This window comes from Bactrocera dorsalis, chromosome 3 (assembly GCF_023373825.1).
Source record: "Bactrocera dorsalis isolate Fly_Bdor chromosome 3, ASM2337382v1, whole genome shotgun sequence".
NCBI classification, from domain to species: domain Eukaryota; kingdom Metazoa; phylum Arthropoda; class Insecta; order Diptera; family Tephritidae; genus Bactrocera; species Bactrocera dorsalis.
Window position 1 is genome coordinate 16829044 of NC_064305.1, and position 17269 is coordinate 16846312.

General features: G+C 32.8%; 1 protein-coding gene across 4 annotated transcripts in view; it reads right to left on the reverse strand.

Annotated features, from left to right (window-relative positions):
- The window catches only part of LOC105226277 (uncharacterized), a 314083-nt gene that overhangs the window by 106620 nt on the left and 190194 nt on the right, over positions 1–17269 (reverse strand). For all 4 annotated transcript variants that reach the window (XM_049452483.1, XM_049452485.1, XM_049452482.1 and 1 more), the window contains 2 exons: positions 3757–4084; positions 3430–3567 (listed from right to left, as the gene is read on the reverse strand). In XM_049452483.1, the coding sequence (XP_049308440.1) occupies positions 3430–3567; positions 3757–4084 (466 nt within the window). The remainder of the gene's footprint in view (positions 1–3429; positions 3568–3756; positions 4085–17269) is intronic.

Below are 17269 nucleotides of genomic sequence, written 5' to 3' on the forward strand. Positions count from 1 at the left end.
TTTCTTCATTAATCCTACCCTTTCAATCGCTCTCCCTCTCTCCTTTACTTTACTTCGAAATTTTCGATTTAATTACTTTACTTTTTCTCTCTCTCTTTTCACAAAAGTTGAAAACTATTATATTTCAGCGACATTAACGCTTTACTTTTGCTCTGCTATTCTATATCTCTTCCTTTCTCTCTTCATTAATCTTTCTTTTTCCATCTCTCTCCCTCTCATCCTTACCATACTATGAAATTTTCTTTCTTCATCAATCTTTTTCTTCTTTTTTTCACAACTCTCTCTCTCTCTCTCACTCCCACTGAAATTTTCCGCTCTTCATAAATTTCTTTCTTCCATTTTACTTACTCTCCCTTTATTATCAAAATTTCGCTTTAAATTACTTTAGCTTTGCTCTCTTATTATATAGTTTTCTCTTTCTGTCTCTCTTTTCGTTCATCAATATCTTTCTTTCCTCTATCTCTCTTTCTACCACTGTCTCTCTTCACTTTAAAATTTTTGCTTCAAAGTACTTTACCGTTTTATATCTTTTTCTTTGTTTCGACACAATTATATTTATTTTTTCTATCTTTTTCACTTTACGTTGAAAATTATACTTAAATTGCTTATGTAAATGTTTACCTTTTCTACATCTTAATCTACGTCTCACTCTGAATTTTTGTCTCACTCCCCCTCTCTCTTTCTCTGTCCCCCTCTGACTATCCATTCTGACAGTAGGGAAGCGATATGAACCTTGACTTCGTTGACCGTGCGATCAAGACTAGTGAAAGGATGTCTCCTTATCTGTGGCAACGATTTATTTCACGATTAGACAGATTTGGGTGCTTGCTAGGACAGGTACCTCAATGCCAAGAACATACATATATTTATATAGGAACGAGTACGAGCTCCGTTAGCTTCTTGTCGTTCACTATTGGACTGTTGACCCTCAGCGCAGTTCAACAAGCGTTGGTCAAGTACCAGTAGCTGTGCAGTCGCAAGGCCCTTCTTGGTCCAAGGTAAATCAGAAAAGGTCTAGAGAGCTATTCGCTCTCATTAAGGTCGATCTCTAAATGGCTGTAGGGGTTGCGACTGGACAATGACTGGAATTTTTGTAGTGAGATTGAGTATCTTACCGGATGCCAGCTGCATTAGCTGCTTGAAAGAAGATGAGATAGAATCATCTTAACGTTTACTCCTTGACTGTACCACTTTTGCCAGATGATCAAGGCAAAAACACTTTGGATCTCATTATTGACTCCCAGGTGAAATAGCGGATTTAGAAATATGTATAACACTTAAGCGGTTTTGTGATAGGTTCAGAGCGTTTTTGTCGATAGCTGATGTCCATCTACAGGAGTTTTTCGTATGGCTTCATAAAGTAATGCAGTTAAGAGTCTAAGTGTAATCACTCGAGCCGAGGAATCAACCATCTTACCTAATCTAATTCTCTCTCTCTTCTGTACCTAGCATTAATAACAGATTTTGCTCTGAAATAAAAATTATATATTTTGGTTCCTGTTAGTATGTATATCATTAGAAAAATAATAAAAAAAAATCCTTAGGTCCAATTACGATAATATTATTGAAGTTATACTTCTTATACGAGTTCGGAAAAGGTTGCGATAGATTCAGGTGCATGGAGTACATATCAAAGAAACCTATGAAAATATCAAAAATCTACTACAAAAAATACAGTATGCTAAACATTCTTGGAAAATTTGTTCTGATTTAAAAATAGTTGGGATGTTACTAGGTATGCAAGCTGGTTACACAAAATTTTGCTGTTTTATGTGCGAATGGGATAGCAGAGCTCGAAGCAAACACTATATCCAAAAAGAGTGGCCAAAAAGAACAGACTATGTATCTAATCAGAAAAGTGTGTCCAATCTTCGTCTTGTTGAACCCGAGAATATTGTATTGCCACCCCTTCATATAAAATTAGGCTTAATGAAAAATTTTGTAAAAGCAATGGATAAAACGGGAGAAGGTTTTCAATACCTTAAAAGTATATTTCCGAGACTTAGTGATGCGAAATTAAAAGAAGGGATTTTTGTGGGGCCAGACATACGACGAGTTATGAAGGATCAAAACTTTGTCTCTAAACTAAATACGCTTGAAAAAAAAAAGCATGGCTTTCATTTGTTGAGGTTGTAAAAAATTTTTTGGGTAACACCAAATCACCCGATTATGAAGAACTCATATCAAGCCTATTGACGGATTTTCAGGCTTTAGGGTGTAACATGTCCCTGAAAATACATTTCCTACTTGGATTTCTTTCCTCCCAATTTAGGTGCAATCAGTGATGAACATGGGGAGAGATTTCACCAAGACATATTGAGTATGGAGAAAAGGTATCAAGGCAAATGGACTCCTAGCATGCTGGCAGACTATTGCTGGATATGCTTACGTGATAATCCTGACTACCAATACAGCAGAAGTTCAAAAAAGTACAAGAAAATATAAATTGAGGGATAAAAATTTGTAATATTCAATTTATTTTTTGCAAAAACTTTACTTTTATTTTTCTCTTAACCTGGACCTTGCAATTTTTTTTTATATTCAAATTATATACATATGTACCTTATCAAAGCAACATAAAAAAACAAGTTTGGTTTCAGAGCAGAAAAAAAATGTCAAAATTGTCGGCTAGTGTAATCATTATGTGATTTGTAATATTTTTCGACATAGAGTTAGAAGTTCGAACATGCTTTTGCGATATATTGAGACCGGAGAAGAAACATATTGATAGTTTTCATTTCTATCAACGAGAAAAGGTATTTTGAACCAAGCTCGATCTATTTTTCTTAAAAACCCGATTAGGTTGATTGATTCTGGTTATCCTTGGATCTTGCCATAACCTATCACAGACGATGGTGTAACTAAATTTTTGCAAAACTTTCGGGATAATGATAAAAAATTCACTCGCTGAGGAGCTTCGAATTCTATTGTAGTATCTAGATATATTTAAGATCGTTGAGGATAGATAAGGAGGCATTATTCTCTTTTAAAGTTAGACTTCAGATATACTGTACATCCAAATCAATTTTGCATAAAGGCAACTGGCGAAATTCTTGTAGAGTTCAAAAATATAATACTACATCTGTTTAGAAAAATTTCACTCACTGATGAAATCTTGGGCGATTCTCTCATTTTGAAGAGAGCTTAAATGATTGCTAACTCGTTTCCTAAATGGACGTAAGTTCGCTGAGTGCTAAATATTAAGGAATTATACTTTTTGCAAATTAGACGACATAAAAACTTCAAATAAATATCACTAATTCTCCTCAAAACCGATTTGGGTACCATTTAAGCATAACCCGGGTATTTACCGTATACACGCGCTTGTGTATACATTTGTAAACACAAAGACAAAAAATTTCTGATCAACGATGTTTTTTTATATGTATGTAAGTCAATATATGTATGTAAATATGTGCAAGTACTCACTTTGGCCTTGACGTCAGACTAGGATCTGATGTTTTGCGTCGACTATTGCGATTGCGTTTTTGCGATAAACGCTCCTTATACGATTCGGAGCGATTTACTGAGACGGGAGCGCTTTTATTTTGATGATGTTGATGTAAACTACACACACAAAAGCACACATATATATTATAATCCAAATAAATGCAATGTGTGTTGATTACGATTTCCATGGATGTAAATTTTCGCAAGCCGACAGCCATAATAATGTGGGGGGGAGAATAGAACATAAAACAAAATTATTATTACAAAAGCAATAAAAGCGTATCAACTGTAGGCAAAAGAACTCACCGTTCTCGTCGTGCATCTTTCCCTTCTGCTGCGTCCTGCGCACTCGTCTCGGCAGCAGCTGTACCTCCCAAGTCGCCGGTGGCATCGCCTGACGACGGCACATTCGATTCGCGTGCGCCGCGTCCCGTTGCGCCTTTGCCGACAATACCAGCGCCAGTTTCGCCCGGCCCGCCAGCTGGGTATGCGCCGCTCGACGGCAGACGTAGCTGTACGTCGTCTGTGCTGTCGGCGGACGTGGCGGCTGTGCCGTTGGAGCGCAGCGCTTGGTTGCCCGCATCCGGTCTGCGATCGGAGGGTTGACGTACTATGGATGATGTGTGCAAGCGTTCTGTAAATGTAAAGGAATGCAAATACAAATTAGTGATGACTTAAAGAGATATGGTTTGCTATGAGATTGGAAGAAGGATTGTAAATGTAAGATGGGTAATCAAGAAGACATTCCACAAAATTGATTTTGGATTTAAAATACTAAATATATACTTAAGCTTGCAATGTTAGACACACTTAGCTTGACGATAACCCACTCTTTTCTACGAGGATAATAAGAAAATGAAGTCTTCAGCTCCAATGAGAGTTTTGGACATTCTCATGTGAGCTCGGTCCCATAAAAACTTATATTTTAAATATGCAACTAATGGGTTGGAGTCCTTGCTGGGTTCTTACTTCGAAACTTAATAATATTTTTTCCAGGTTCTGAAGAATTCGTTGGACGAGAAGTCTTCTTGAATTGAGTCTGACCGAAAAGGTCTTACATCCAAAACTAATAAAGAAGGGAATACGCTGAGCATAAAAAAATGAAGTCTTCAGCTCCAAGGTTAGTTTCGGACATTCTCATATAGGCCACGCAACTGAGTGCCATTAAAAACTGCTATAGACTTAGACTTTAAATGTATAACTAATGGGTTCGGGTCTCTACTAGGTTCTTACTTCGAAACTAATAATTTTTTCCAGTTGTAAAGAACACATTGGATTTAAAGACTTCTCGAATGAAAAGACTACCATAAAGGTTATACCAAAGTTTACCCAAAAACTAGTATACTCTTTTGCTCGGGTTTCTTAAACACTTTTGAACTTTTTTGCTCACCAACACTTAATTGCTTGTAGTATTCGGCACGTTTTCCAGCGCCAGCGCCTGCTGCTACACCAACACCTCCGCCGGCTGTCGTCAACGACACCTGCCCTTTGCGTTGCTTCTTGGCCACTTTATTGGCCGCCGCAGCCGCAGCAGCTGCGACCGCTCTCCGATTACGATAATTATTCGTCTTCTCGTTAATCTTGGCCGCAACTCTCGATGTGAGAGATGGGGAAGATGTTTTACGCTTGACAATTGTATTGGTTGCTGTTGTTTGCGTCCCCGTCTCGTCAGTCGTTACAAAAATGGTGGGCGACAAGGTGTTCGATGTATTCGATGAAAGCGAGCCGGACGTATTGGAATTGGGCGATGCTTCCACGCCACTTACGCTGCCACCGCGACTATTGGCACCGCCAACACCACCACTACCGCGGCTATTGCGCGCACGCTCTTCACGCTCCAACTCGTCACACGAGTAGAAGGCTTCATCTTCGAAGTTACCGCTACTTTTGCTGCTCTTCGAACTGTTCGAACTGTTGCGCTTCACTTTGGCGTCCAACGCTTTCTGTGTATCCTCCTCTGCAATGTATTTGTAAATTTCACGATTGGCGCTCTCCTCTAGCTCGACAGATTTCTTTTTCTGCTTCTTCAACTTCTTCTTTTTCTCCTTATCACTGAGCTGCATGCATTCGTCATGGCTCTGGCACTCATTATTATTATTATTGTTATTGTTGTTATTCAAGTGTTCACAAAATGAGTTCTTGAGGTTTTGTTTCTTCACCAGCACCACATTGCGTTCCGCTTTGGTGTCGTGCTCCTTCGGTGCATCGGCGACCACACTTTCGGGCGCGTACTTCAACGCTATCGGCACGGGTTTGCATGTGGCCGCCACCGTGATAACCGTTGAGGCGGTCTCTGAGATCGACTTGCGGCGCGTGAGCGTAAACTCCTCACTATTTAAAAATTTCTTATTGCTCATCACGAATTTGACGAGCGCATGCAAATTAAGATTATTATGGCCACGTGAATGTTTCTTGGACGCCTCCTTCTCGGCGCGTTTATCCTTATTCTTTAGCGGACTGCTACTAACCGCCTCCTCAGCACTTGCCACTGCTGTAGCGCCCGACTTCGCCGCTGCTGCAGCTGCCACACGTTCGGCTGCTGCCAGTTTGCGCGCGCTACGTGAACGCTTCAAACTCTCACGTTTCTCCAATTCACTCATTTTCGTTTTGGACGAACTCTTCTCAATGCGATTATGCTTGTACTTCGGATCGGTAAGTAGTATCTTCTTCTCTTTACCATTGCCACGTTTGGGCGTTAAATTGTCAGCATCAGCATCACTACTTTCGTCATCTGTGTCGGTAGAGTCGGTATCCAAATCATCGTCGTAGTCCTCATCATCGCTATACTTGCCGCAAGCTGCTGTTGGCGCCGCGGCGCCACGTTGTTTCAATGCGCTTTTGGGTGTAAACTCAGCCAAGCTGGCAAGTGCGCTTGCAGTTGGTGGCACTTCGGCGCTCTCCAGTGAGCCCTGGCGACGCGCCGTCGAGGAAGTGAAGTGTTTGTAGAACTTGCGCTTCGGTGGATCCGTTTTAATGGACTTGAGCGTCGCTTTTTTATGCTCCGGTTTGGGATCGCTAAGTACATGCAGTGCACTGATTTCGCCTTCAGGTCCATTCAATAAAATATCCACTTCACTGCGGTGCAGTGACTGTGTTGAGCCAGCGCCGCTGGATTTCAGCGCTTTGGTCGTTGCATTGTCCATTAGACGTTCTTGCGCCGCTGACGCTGCAAGTCGCTCCTTCTCCGCATCCTCGTCCGCTTCCTCCAATGATGTGGATTTGTCCGCTTGCAATATGAAATGCGGTGATTTGGAACGCTTGCGTGTCGGCATATGACCGGTGGATTTGCGTCGAAAGCTGGCACGTCGAAACTTCTCAAAACGTGATGGCTCACTGCCGCCCGTCGAACTGGGCACCGTTAGCGTGTGATTGCCAGTTTGTGTGGGTGATGCATCATCGGTGGAATCTGCACCGCTGCCAGCACTACTAGTCCCGCCACCCGAGAGGCGGAACCACATTTTATCGCGCAACTTCTCCAGCGTGAGTTATGCTTTTTCACAGTAACTGCAGCAACTAACCGCTGTTCTTTTTTTATTATTTTTTTATTCTTATAACTTTTGTGATTTCGCGTATATGTAAATATGTATAAGTGACGAAGTTTAACGCTTCGTTAAATGTTTTGACTTTATGTGACGCTTCACTGTTGCTTTTGTTGTTGCGCGCATGCCATTGGCGGCGTTACACTACAAGTAATTTTATCAACTTTAAGCTCACTTATTTCACTTCATTGTTGTTGTGTCGTTCTTGGTGAATTTTGCGATGTTCGTATATTGCTGGGAAATCGTTTCGTTTTGGTTTTTGATTTTCGTTTCAATTTTAAGTTCGTTGCAATTGCGCGCTGCCGTATGCATTTCCTAAACACAAGCATTTATGAATTAAAAAAAAACACAATTCGTGCACTTCTATAGGCAAATTTTCGCGTTCAATCAAGTGGCGCGTTCGCGTCGCGTCGCGTGAGTTCGCTTTGTCGGCGCGTTCCCGTGTGTGCGCGTTGTTCTTGGCAATTTCGGCTACACTGAATTACACATTTGGCAGGCTAATGCGATTGTGCTTTTCTGGGCGAAAATGCCACTAAATTGCAAATGTCATTTTTGAAAAAAGAAAAACAGAAAAAAAAACAAAAAAAAAAAAAAACAAAAAAAAAATCAAAACAGAAACATTAAAAATATAAAAATATCTCAAGAAGGGGGGAGGCAAGGAAAACTTGACAGGAAAATTGGCAACGCCAAAACAGCATGTGTCATAACTGTAAGTAAACGAATGTTCTTAGTGGTCTAAGTGAGTAAGAGCGCAAGAGACGCACGAATCGCTGCAGTGAAAGAGCGTGAAGATCAAAAAATGAGCAATATTTTACCTCGCGCTCTGCAAAAATACACGGCCGATAATTATTAATATGGAAGGTCAAGGTTAGCTCGAATAAAGAGCTTTTGAGAGTCACTTAAACTTCCCGCGCAATGCTTAAGTCCTTAGTATTTTCAAGCGAGACCTTTATAAGCTAATATCTTAGAACCAATAATTCGAAAAACTTTAATATTTCAAAATTTTAAGAGAACACAACAGATCGCAGTCTTTTTGTGTAATTTTCGGCCAATAGATCGCAGTGTTTTTGGCTATTTTTCGATTAAAAGATCGCAGTCTTTTCGAGATTTTGCATTAATTAGGTTATATAGACGGTGAAGTTGAAGCTTAAAGCTTAAGCATTTACTGTAATTGTACTATTTTTAGTTTAAAAAAAAAGGCAATCTTGATAAAACTCAATATCGTCTAGATTATTTTGTATGAACAGGAACCTAGCTTCTACGAATCTAAGAACTTCGAAACGCGAAGGATGCCGAGGCTAGACTCTTAGTAAAATAAAGCTGATATCTCTAGACTTTATGAATCTAAGAACGTTACTACCGAGGCTCGGCTGTTATAAGGCTGTGTAGATGTTTTGTTGTAATAAAAGTTTAGCTATCTCCGAAAATTAAAGAGTGTCTGCTCTTTTTATTAACACTAACAGAGTACTTAGTCCTCAGACCTGCTTGATGATTGCCAACAGCGGAATCGTTGATAAACTATAAATCCGATGAGTTAGCTAGAGGGGGCACGCTTAAACCAATTTCATCAGCTTGAGAACGGACTGTAGTCTGTTGTAATCATGCGCTCTGCGGAGCGATTGTTAACCATCGAACATAATTATGTATAGGTCAATCAGTTTGGCTATTCCAGTAGAACAAGATAATGATAATGCGATCTTCTAACAGATTCAGACTATTGGAATATAATTTCTTGATATTTTGTTGTCTTCTTGCGATCTAGCGCAGAATCTTTGGACCACCGTGAGCTCGGCAAATGCTGGTCAGTCATCGAAGATAATTATTATAGGTCAACCCATATTGGGTATTCCAATAAAACAAGATAACTTAAGTGAACTTGAAACCAAATAGATGTCCTTTGTTTGATACAATTATTCTTGGAATGACAGATTCTAACAGATTTAGGCTATCGGAACACAATTTTTTGGTACTCAGTTGTACTCTTCCGCTCTAGCCATGGATCTTTTGTCCTTCATTAGCTCAGCAAACGCTGCTCAGCCATCATACAGAATTATATATAGACTAAGTAGGAAATATTAAGGGACCTTGAGAGCACTTTTAAAGCAAATATTAGGTCTTTGTTCCCAGGAAGACCAAGGATATAAGACTACCAGGAACGTAAGGTTATCAGAGATATATGGAGATATATCAAAGACTAAGAGAATTTTGATTTTGGGATATACTACATATAACTTAGGTATATACAATATATAAAAAACTCATTAAGGCGATTTAGTGATTTCACAGTCTCCCTAGATTCATTTGGAAAAAAATTTCATTGACGTTTGGTCAACAGCTGCAATGATGTGACTTTGCGATAGGTTTAAAATACACAGTTTTCAATATTCATTGCACAAAAATATTGCAATTCATATATTTTAAACATATAGTATGTAAATATGGCACATATATACTTCATGCAATTATATTTATTTCCAATATATCACTAATGATCTAGTAAACACTGCTGGGCGAACTTTGCACTTCGTTGCATTCGAACGCGTTTCGCTTTCTCACAAGCACAAATAGCTTTCGTATTGGCAATATTTCTAGGAGAGATCACTGATCGAACGATTTACAATTATTTCGATACAAAAATAAATAATTGCGCAAATTTAATTGCCAAAAATCACACACACACGACACACTAGCACGAACTGCGCTGCGAAAATATTTGATTAAATAAAGTTCTTGTGAACAAACATACGTTAATCGTTTCGTAGTTTCGTTTAGACTGACTCAATATTATGAAAATTTTACAAAAATTACTAATAAACACTTTTGATTAAAAAAAGAATGAAAAATAATGAAAAAAGCAGCACTTTCGTTGTTCAATTCCTGCGCGACTCGAGAGCAACGATAAGGTGGACACAACAATAACAATAATATGAAGTAAAATAATAAAAATGCGAGTGCGTTATCTCTGCACGAAGAGCGCCACACAAACACACACGAGCGGCAAGAGTTGGAAATAGAACTAATTGATTTCAAATGAAATTAACAAAAGCGCAAGAAATTGTGCAGTCGAAAACAAATGTGGCGCAGAATGCAACAAGCAGACAGCTGACTTTGAACGGTACATGGAAATTATGACAGCTGTGGGTTGAGCTTTGTTTCGGCTGTGCGCGGAATGCGAAAATCTGCGCAAAAACAGAAACTCAACTAAATTGTGGTGAAAGAAAAAGCATGCAAAAATGCAGAAAGTAATAAAAAGACAAAATAGCAAAACGGTTTAAATGCAACATATATACATTATTATTAGGGTGGGTAAAATATTAGTTTTTTTTATGTTATATTAAAAAAATAAAATTATTTTATACTTAAAAAAAAAATTATTTTATATTAAAAAAAAAAATATTTTATATTAAAAAAAAAAATTTTTTTATATTTAAAAAAAAAATTATTTTATATTAAAAAAAATTTATATTCTATATTCTAAAACAAGCAAACACGTTTACTTAGTTGCTTGGAAATTATAATACCCTTAAAAAAAATAAAAAAAATCCATACAAGAACTTGGGTTTGATCGATTTGATATGGAAGCTATATGCTATGGTCATTCGATCTGAACATTTTTTTCGTATATTGCACTACTAGGTTAGGCAATAACACACGCCAAATTTCGTTAAGATATCTCATTAAACGAAAAAGTTTTTCATACAAGCACTGAATTCCGAATGTTCTGTTTGTATGGCAGCTATATGCTATAGTGATCCGATCTGAAAAATTTCTGCGGAGATTGAACAATTATCTAAGACAATAACACATGCCGAATTTCATGAAGATATCTCGTTAAATAAAAACGTTTGCCATACAAGCACTAGATTCAGAATGTTCAGCTTGTATGGCAGCTATATGCTATAGTGATCCGATCTGAAAAATTTTTGGTGAGATTGAACCATTGTCTGAGACAATAACATATGCCAAATTTCGTCAAGATATCTCGTTAAATAAAAAAGTTTTCCATAAAAATATCTTTCTATGATAAGAGCTCCAACGAGAAGATCATTTTTTGAGTTGTCTACCCACGAATGTTTCAGAATATACATAAAGTGATAAAAACCAAATCGATTTTTTTGAACCACCATAATATACAATATGTATGCACATGTCCGTCTATTTATATGAGTATTTAAGTACGATTGTATGCCAATGATTTAATGGCGCGCTACTCAACGCTTGACAGCGCGAAGCGATCAGTCATGTGCAGCAATAAATATGTGAGTAGTAAGTTACTGAGATTGACGCTCAAGTGGAGGTGTAGTTTTCGAGCAGCAAAACAAACACTACATAAAAACGAGTAACTAAATATACAGGTATGCAGCAAGCCAAAGTGCTTACCACTTACACCAATACATACACACATATATAGTACATGCAAACACAAGCATTTGTAGTTTTTGCAAATGATGTCATCGATTTCGTTTTGATAAATATTTATGACAAAGGTAATTTATAAATCAGCTAGAACACAAGACTTTTGCGGAAACACAAAAGCAAGCGATTTACAGCAACAAATTCAGACATATGTATGTTGTACATGCATAATGTACAATAAAACAATTATCGAAGGTGTCGCATAGTTCAGCAGGCGATTAACTTCAGTGTTGGCACTCGAAGGTGAAGTGGAAAAAAAAGCAAAGAAATATTTGAGAAGAAGGAATTTTTCTAAAGAAAAAATATGCGTGTAAAAGTAAATAGTGTTTTAGGTAGGGGGATAAGTTTGTAGGCTGATGCAAATGTGGTTGAATCACGGGAATTGCTAGAATGATATGCTTAATAGCTTTATTTTACGTCACAAACACGAGTTTAAGGCTTTCAATTTACAAATTGAAATGTGAAAAGATTTTTATTGTGGTGTAACGGAAGCGCTGACCCAAAATTTCCAAACGTGCTGGTGAAATTTTGTTGAAAAATAAAGCTATAACTTCTCTAACTCAAAAAATGGAGTTTAAGGAAAAGAGCGAGACTGAATAGTAGACTGTAGTTTTGGGTCTAAAGACATAAAGCCATGAAAAAAGGAGTCTACAAATTCCGATTGTCTATATATGTACATTCATAGAAAAACAAAGCTTACTTCGAACAAGTCACACAGGCCCTTATTATCGATTTAACCCCGTTAACGAATGATAAGGAGATATAGGGAGTGGAGTTCAAACGCAGCAATTTATTTCTTCCCATAATTAATGCATTTATAAAGGCGATAATGCAGTAATCCGATAAGCGTTAATAATTCCCAGCTTGCTTATCACTTGTTGAGAAAGTTAATACAATTTACTGCAAATAATAAATACTGTGGTAAAACAATATATTTTTTGCAAATATTAAATAAAAATTTAAACAAGAAATATAAAAAAATATTAAAAAAAAGTATTAAAAAAAAATAAAAAAAAAATTTAAAAAAATTAAAAAAAAAAAAATTTAAATTATATATACATATGTACATATATTACAAAATTAAAATAAAACAATATTGAGAACAAAATAAAAATATATTAAAAATTTGAAATAATAAAAAATTATGAAAAAAATTAAAATTAAAAATAAAAAAATAAAAATTAATAAAAAATAAATAAATAAAAAAAATTTGAGAAAAAGATTTAAAAAAAATAAAAATAATATTAATATAAAAAATTGAAAATAAAATTGATAAAAAAATGAAAAAAAAAATTAATAAATAAAAAAATTTTGAGGAAAAATAATAAAAAAATAAATTAAAATATTATTGAGAGACAACATAAAAAAAAAACTCAAAAAATTTATTAAAAATATCAAATAAAAAATAAATAACGGTAGTATATACTAACGCAAAAATATGTTAAAAATAAGGTAAAAAAATCAAAAAAAAACATTAAAAATTATTTAAAAAAATATATTGAGTAAAAATTTAGAAAAAAATAATTTCAAAAAATTTACTAAAATTTTAAATAATAAAAAATAAAGAAAAAAGGTTTTAATAAATAAAAAAAAAATAAAAAAAATTAAATAAAAAAATAAAACAAAAATTAAATAAAAAAAAAATAAAAAAAAAATTAAATAAAAAAATAAAAAAAAAATAAAAAAGTAAATTAAAAAATTTTAAAAAATAAATAAAATAAAATGTTGAAAAAATAATAAATAAAAAAAATCTAAAATTTACAAATAATTCCGAAAACAAAAATATTGAGGAAAGATACAATAAAAATAAATTAAAAAAATATGTATGTATGTACATTAAAAATTTTAAATTAAAAAAAGGAACCAAAAAAAGTTTAAAAAAAATTAAGAAAAAAAACATAATTAAAAAAAAATCCAAAAATTATAAAAATGTTGAAAAAATAATAAAAAATTTTGATATAATAATTGAAGAAAATAATAAACAAAAAAATTTTAAAATTGACAAAAAATTCCAAACAAAACAAGACTATTGAGAAAAACATAAATTAAATAAATATGTTTCCTATTTTAAATAACAAACAGTAACGAGAAAAAAGCTTAAAGTAACTTAAAAATAGTAATAAAAAATAAATAAATAAAAAAATATACAAAGTGTTGGGGAAAATAAAAAAAAAAACTTTTAATTATTAAAAAATAAAAAAGAATATTGAGAAAAATATAAAAAAATAAACAAAAATAATTAAATAATAAACAGTAACGAGAAAAAAGCTTAAAGTAACTTAAAAATAATAATAAAAAATAAATAAATAAAAAAATATACAAAGTGTTGGGGAAAATAAAAAAAAAAACTTTTAATTATTAAAAAATAAAAAAGAATATTGAGAAAAATATAAAAAAATAAACAAAAATAATTAAATGAATTAAAAAATAAAATTAATTATTATAAAAAAATAAAGTTAAAACAGATACATATAAAACAAAAAAACGTTAACTTCAGTTGCACCGAAGCTAAATACCCTTCATAGGTGCATTTCTGTTAGTAACTATGTGTGCAGTTTGTATGGCAGCTATATGCTATAGCAATCCGATCTGAACAATTTCTTCGGAGATTACATTGTTGGCTTAAAAAATAATCTATACCAAATTTCGTGAATATATCTCGTCAAATGTGAAAGTTTTCCATACAAGCCCTTGACTCCGATCGCTCAGTTTGTATGGTAGCTATATGCTATAGTTAACCGATCTGAACAATTTTCTCGGAGATTACATTTTTGCCCTAGAAAATAATCTTCACCAAATTTGGTGAAGATACATTGTCAAATGTGAAAGTTTTCCATATAAGAACTTGATTCCGATCGTTCAGTTTATATGGCAGCTATATGTTATAGTGGTCCGATATCGGCCGTTCCGACAAATGAGCAGCTTCTTGAAGAGAAAATGACGTTTGCAAAATTTCAAAAGGATATCTTAAAAACTGAGGGACCAGTTCGTATATATACAGACAGACGGACGGACAGACAGACGGACATGGCTAAATCGACTCATCTCGACATACTGATCATTTATATATATACTTTATAGGGTCTCCGACCCTTCCTTCTGGGTGTTACAAACATCGTGACAAACTTAATATACCCTGTTCAGGGTATAAAAAGGGCATTTAGAAAAAGCAAATCCTTATTAAACTATAGCGCTCTCTAGTCTTTGTTCCAGTTGATGTCATATCACTAAAATAGACATTTTAAAACCATTCAATCAAGCTATATTATAACAGTACCAACAACCCGCACACCACCTCGTTGCTGTAACAAATTATTACACACGAACAAAAACAACAGTTATTAATAATAAATAATTGAACGATAACAGTAAATAGCGTGCGAACACAAAAGCGAAGAGAAAAACCAGACAATTTAGCCATGAACTTCCGCGTGAATACACGAACACGCTCGTACATTTTACGATAAAGTGAAGTGAAGCGCCATTCGGACAGGGGGTGGGGTGGAGGCGCCTAAATTGAAATGCCAAACATTTATCACGACAAAAATTAGGGAAGAGGTGGGGATGTAAGCGGGAATATATGTAGTAGAAAAAATACTGCTTTAATATTTGATGTTGACAAATTGGCGATGCTTGGATCGAATGTTGTGTATATATGTATGTATATATGTATAGCGCTAGATGGCAGACGTTTATGCGTGAAATGAAAATAGACAAAAAAAAATTAAAATCAATGGTGTGCTAAATTGTTGCAATAAAAATATGAAATAAAAAAATAAAAATTGCAGCATTTTTTACAAACAATTAATTAAAAAAAATTAATTAATTAAAAAAAATTAATTAATTAAAAAAATATAATTAATTTAAAAAAAGATAAGATAGAATTTTAGAATATTGTACAATGCCTTAATATAGAAAAAACCAGTTGTTCTTAATGGAGACTAATTTTTATTGCTATTTCTATTAAAAAAAAGTATAAAAAAAAACTGAAAATTATTTTGTTTTTAGTAAACCAGTTCAGAATTTGAAGCAAATAATTGTTGAATGAACAAAATTATGAAAACAATATATACAAAATTACAGAAATTAGTCATATCAATTTTTTTTTAAATATATTAGAGAAATAATATTTAAAATTTTCAAAGAAAACTCTCGAAAACATTTTAACGGTATTATTCATGAAACTATTTATTAGGCATTTGAATATGAAAATTACTAAATATGTGCACTAAAAGTACATTTACTTGAAATTGAAATTTACAAAAAAAATTTTGGACCGCTTCCAGTAATGCAGGATTTTTACAGCTCTCAATACATCTCTTAATATTTTGAAAGACACAAAATGTAAGACAAAATTTTATAATTAAAAGGCTGCGCATAGGCACACGAAAAGTAAACATTTTACAACGAAAAAAAAAACAAACAAAATACAGTTGAGTCATGGGAATGAGTACTAGCGGCGTTCGCGTCTAAAAGAACATAATTCTTAAATGAGAAAAAAAAATAACAAAAAAAAACATAAACGAATATTTGTCTCTCAAAAAATTTGCGCAACGAGCGCTCGAAAATGTTTTTGTCGTCTCATACACTCAATTTTTTTTTTTTTTTTTTATTATTATATCTTTTTCTCTATATTGGTGGTGTTGCCACTTTGAATTTTGATGCAAAAGCAAAAATATATATTATATTTTCTAAATAAAATAAGTTTTCTTAGAAAAAAATTATTTAAAAAATAAAAAATAAAAAAAATTATTTAAAAAATAAATAAAAAAAATTATTTAAAAAATAAATTAAAAAAAATTATTTAAAAAATAAATTAAAAAATAAATTTAAGAAAAAAATAATTATATAAAATGTTAAAAAAAATTCTTTAATAAAAAATATCTGAAAGAAATAATCACGAAAAAAATTCTAAGTAAAATTTGTTTTCTAAGAAATGTCTGTACATTTTTTTGCTCACATTTACATTTAAAAAATTCAATTTTTTCGATTATTTAAAATTTTCGAAATATGTATATAAAAATAATTTCTAAGAAAAAATGTCTAAAAAAATATTTGTTAAAGGAAATTTCTGGGATTTGTTTTTGCTTAAATTTTGTTTATAAAAAAATCTAGTTTTTCGAAAAAAATAGTTTGACATATGTAAATATTAAGTATTTAAGATTTAAAAAAAAATAGTTTGACATAAATATTAAGTATTTAAGATTTTAAAAAAATAGTTTGATATATGTAAATATTAGGAAAAAAAATTCTAAAAAAAAAAAATATTTTAAGAAAAAAAAATTTTAAGAAAAAAAAATATAACAAATAAATTTGTAAGGAAAAAAAATTTCTAAAAAATTATTTGTTTTAAGAAACTTCCGGTAATTTTTTTGTATTAATTGTTTTGCAAAAAAATCGATAAAAAAAATTATCATTTTTTTAAATCAGTATTAATTATTTAATGGTTTGAAAAAAAAAGTTTGACACGAATATTAATTTTTTAAGAAAAAAAAAAATTCCAAAAAAATTGTTTAAAAAAAAAATAAAAAAAAATCTAAGAAAAAACATGTCTAAGAAAAACATTTGTTTTAAGAAATTTCTGGGAACTTTTTTGTATAATAATTGTTTTGCTAAAAAATTTAAGTTTTTCGAAAAAAATATTTTGAAATCAATATTAATTATTTAAGCGTTTGAAACAAAAATGCATACTTTGATATACATAAATAATTATTTAAGAAAAATAATTCTAAGGAAAAAAATATAAAATAAATTGTTTAAAAAAAAGATGTGAAGAATAAAATTTGTAAGAAAAAAATGTAAAAAAAAATTCGAAGAAAAAAAATTTCTAAGAAAAAAGATACTCTTAAAAAATATATTCAAAA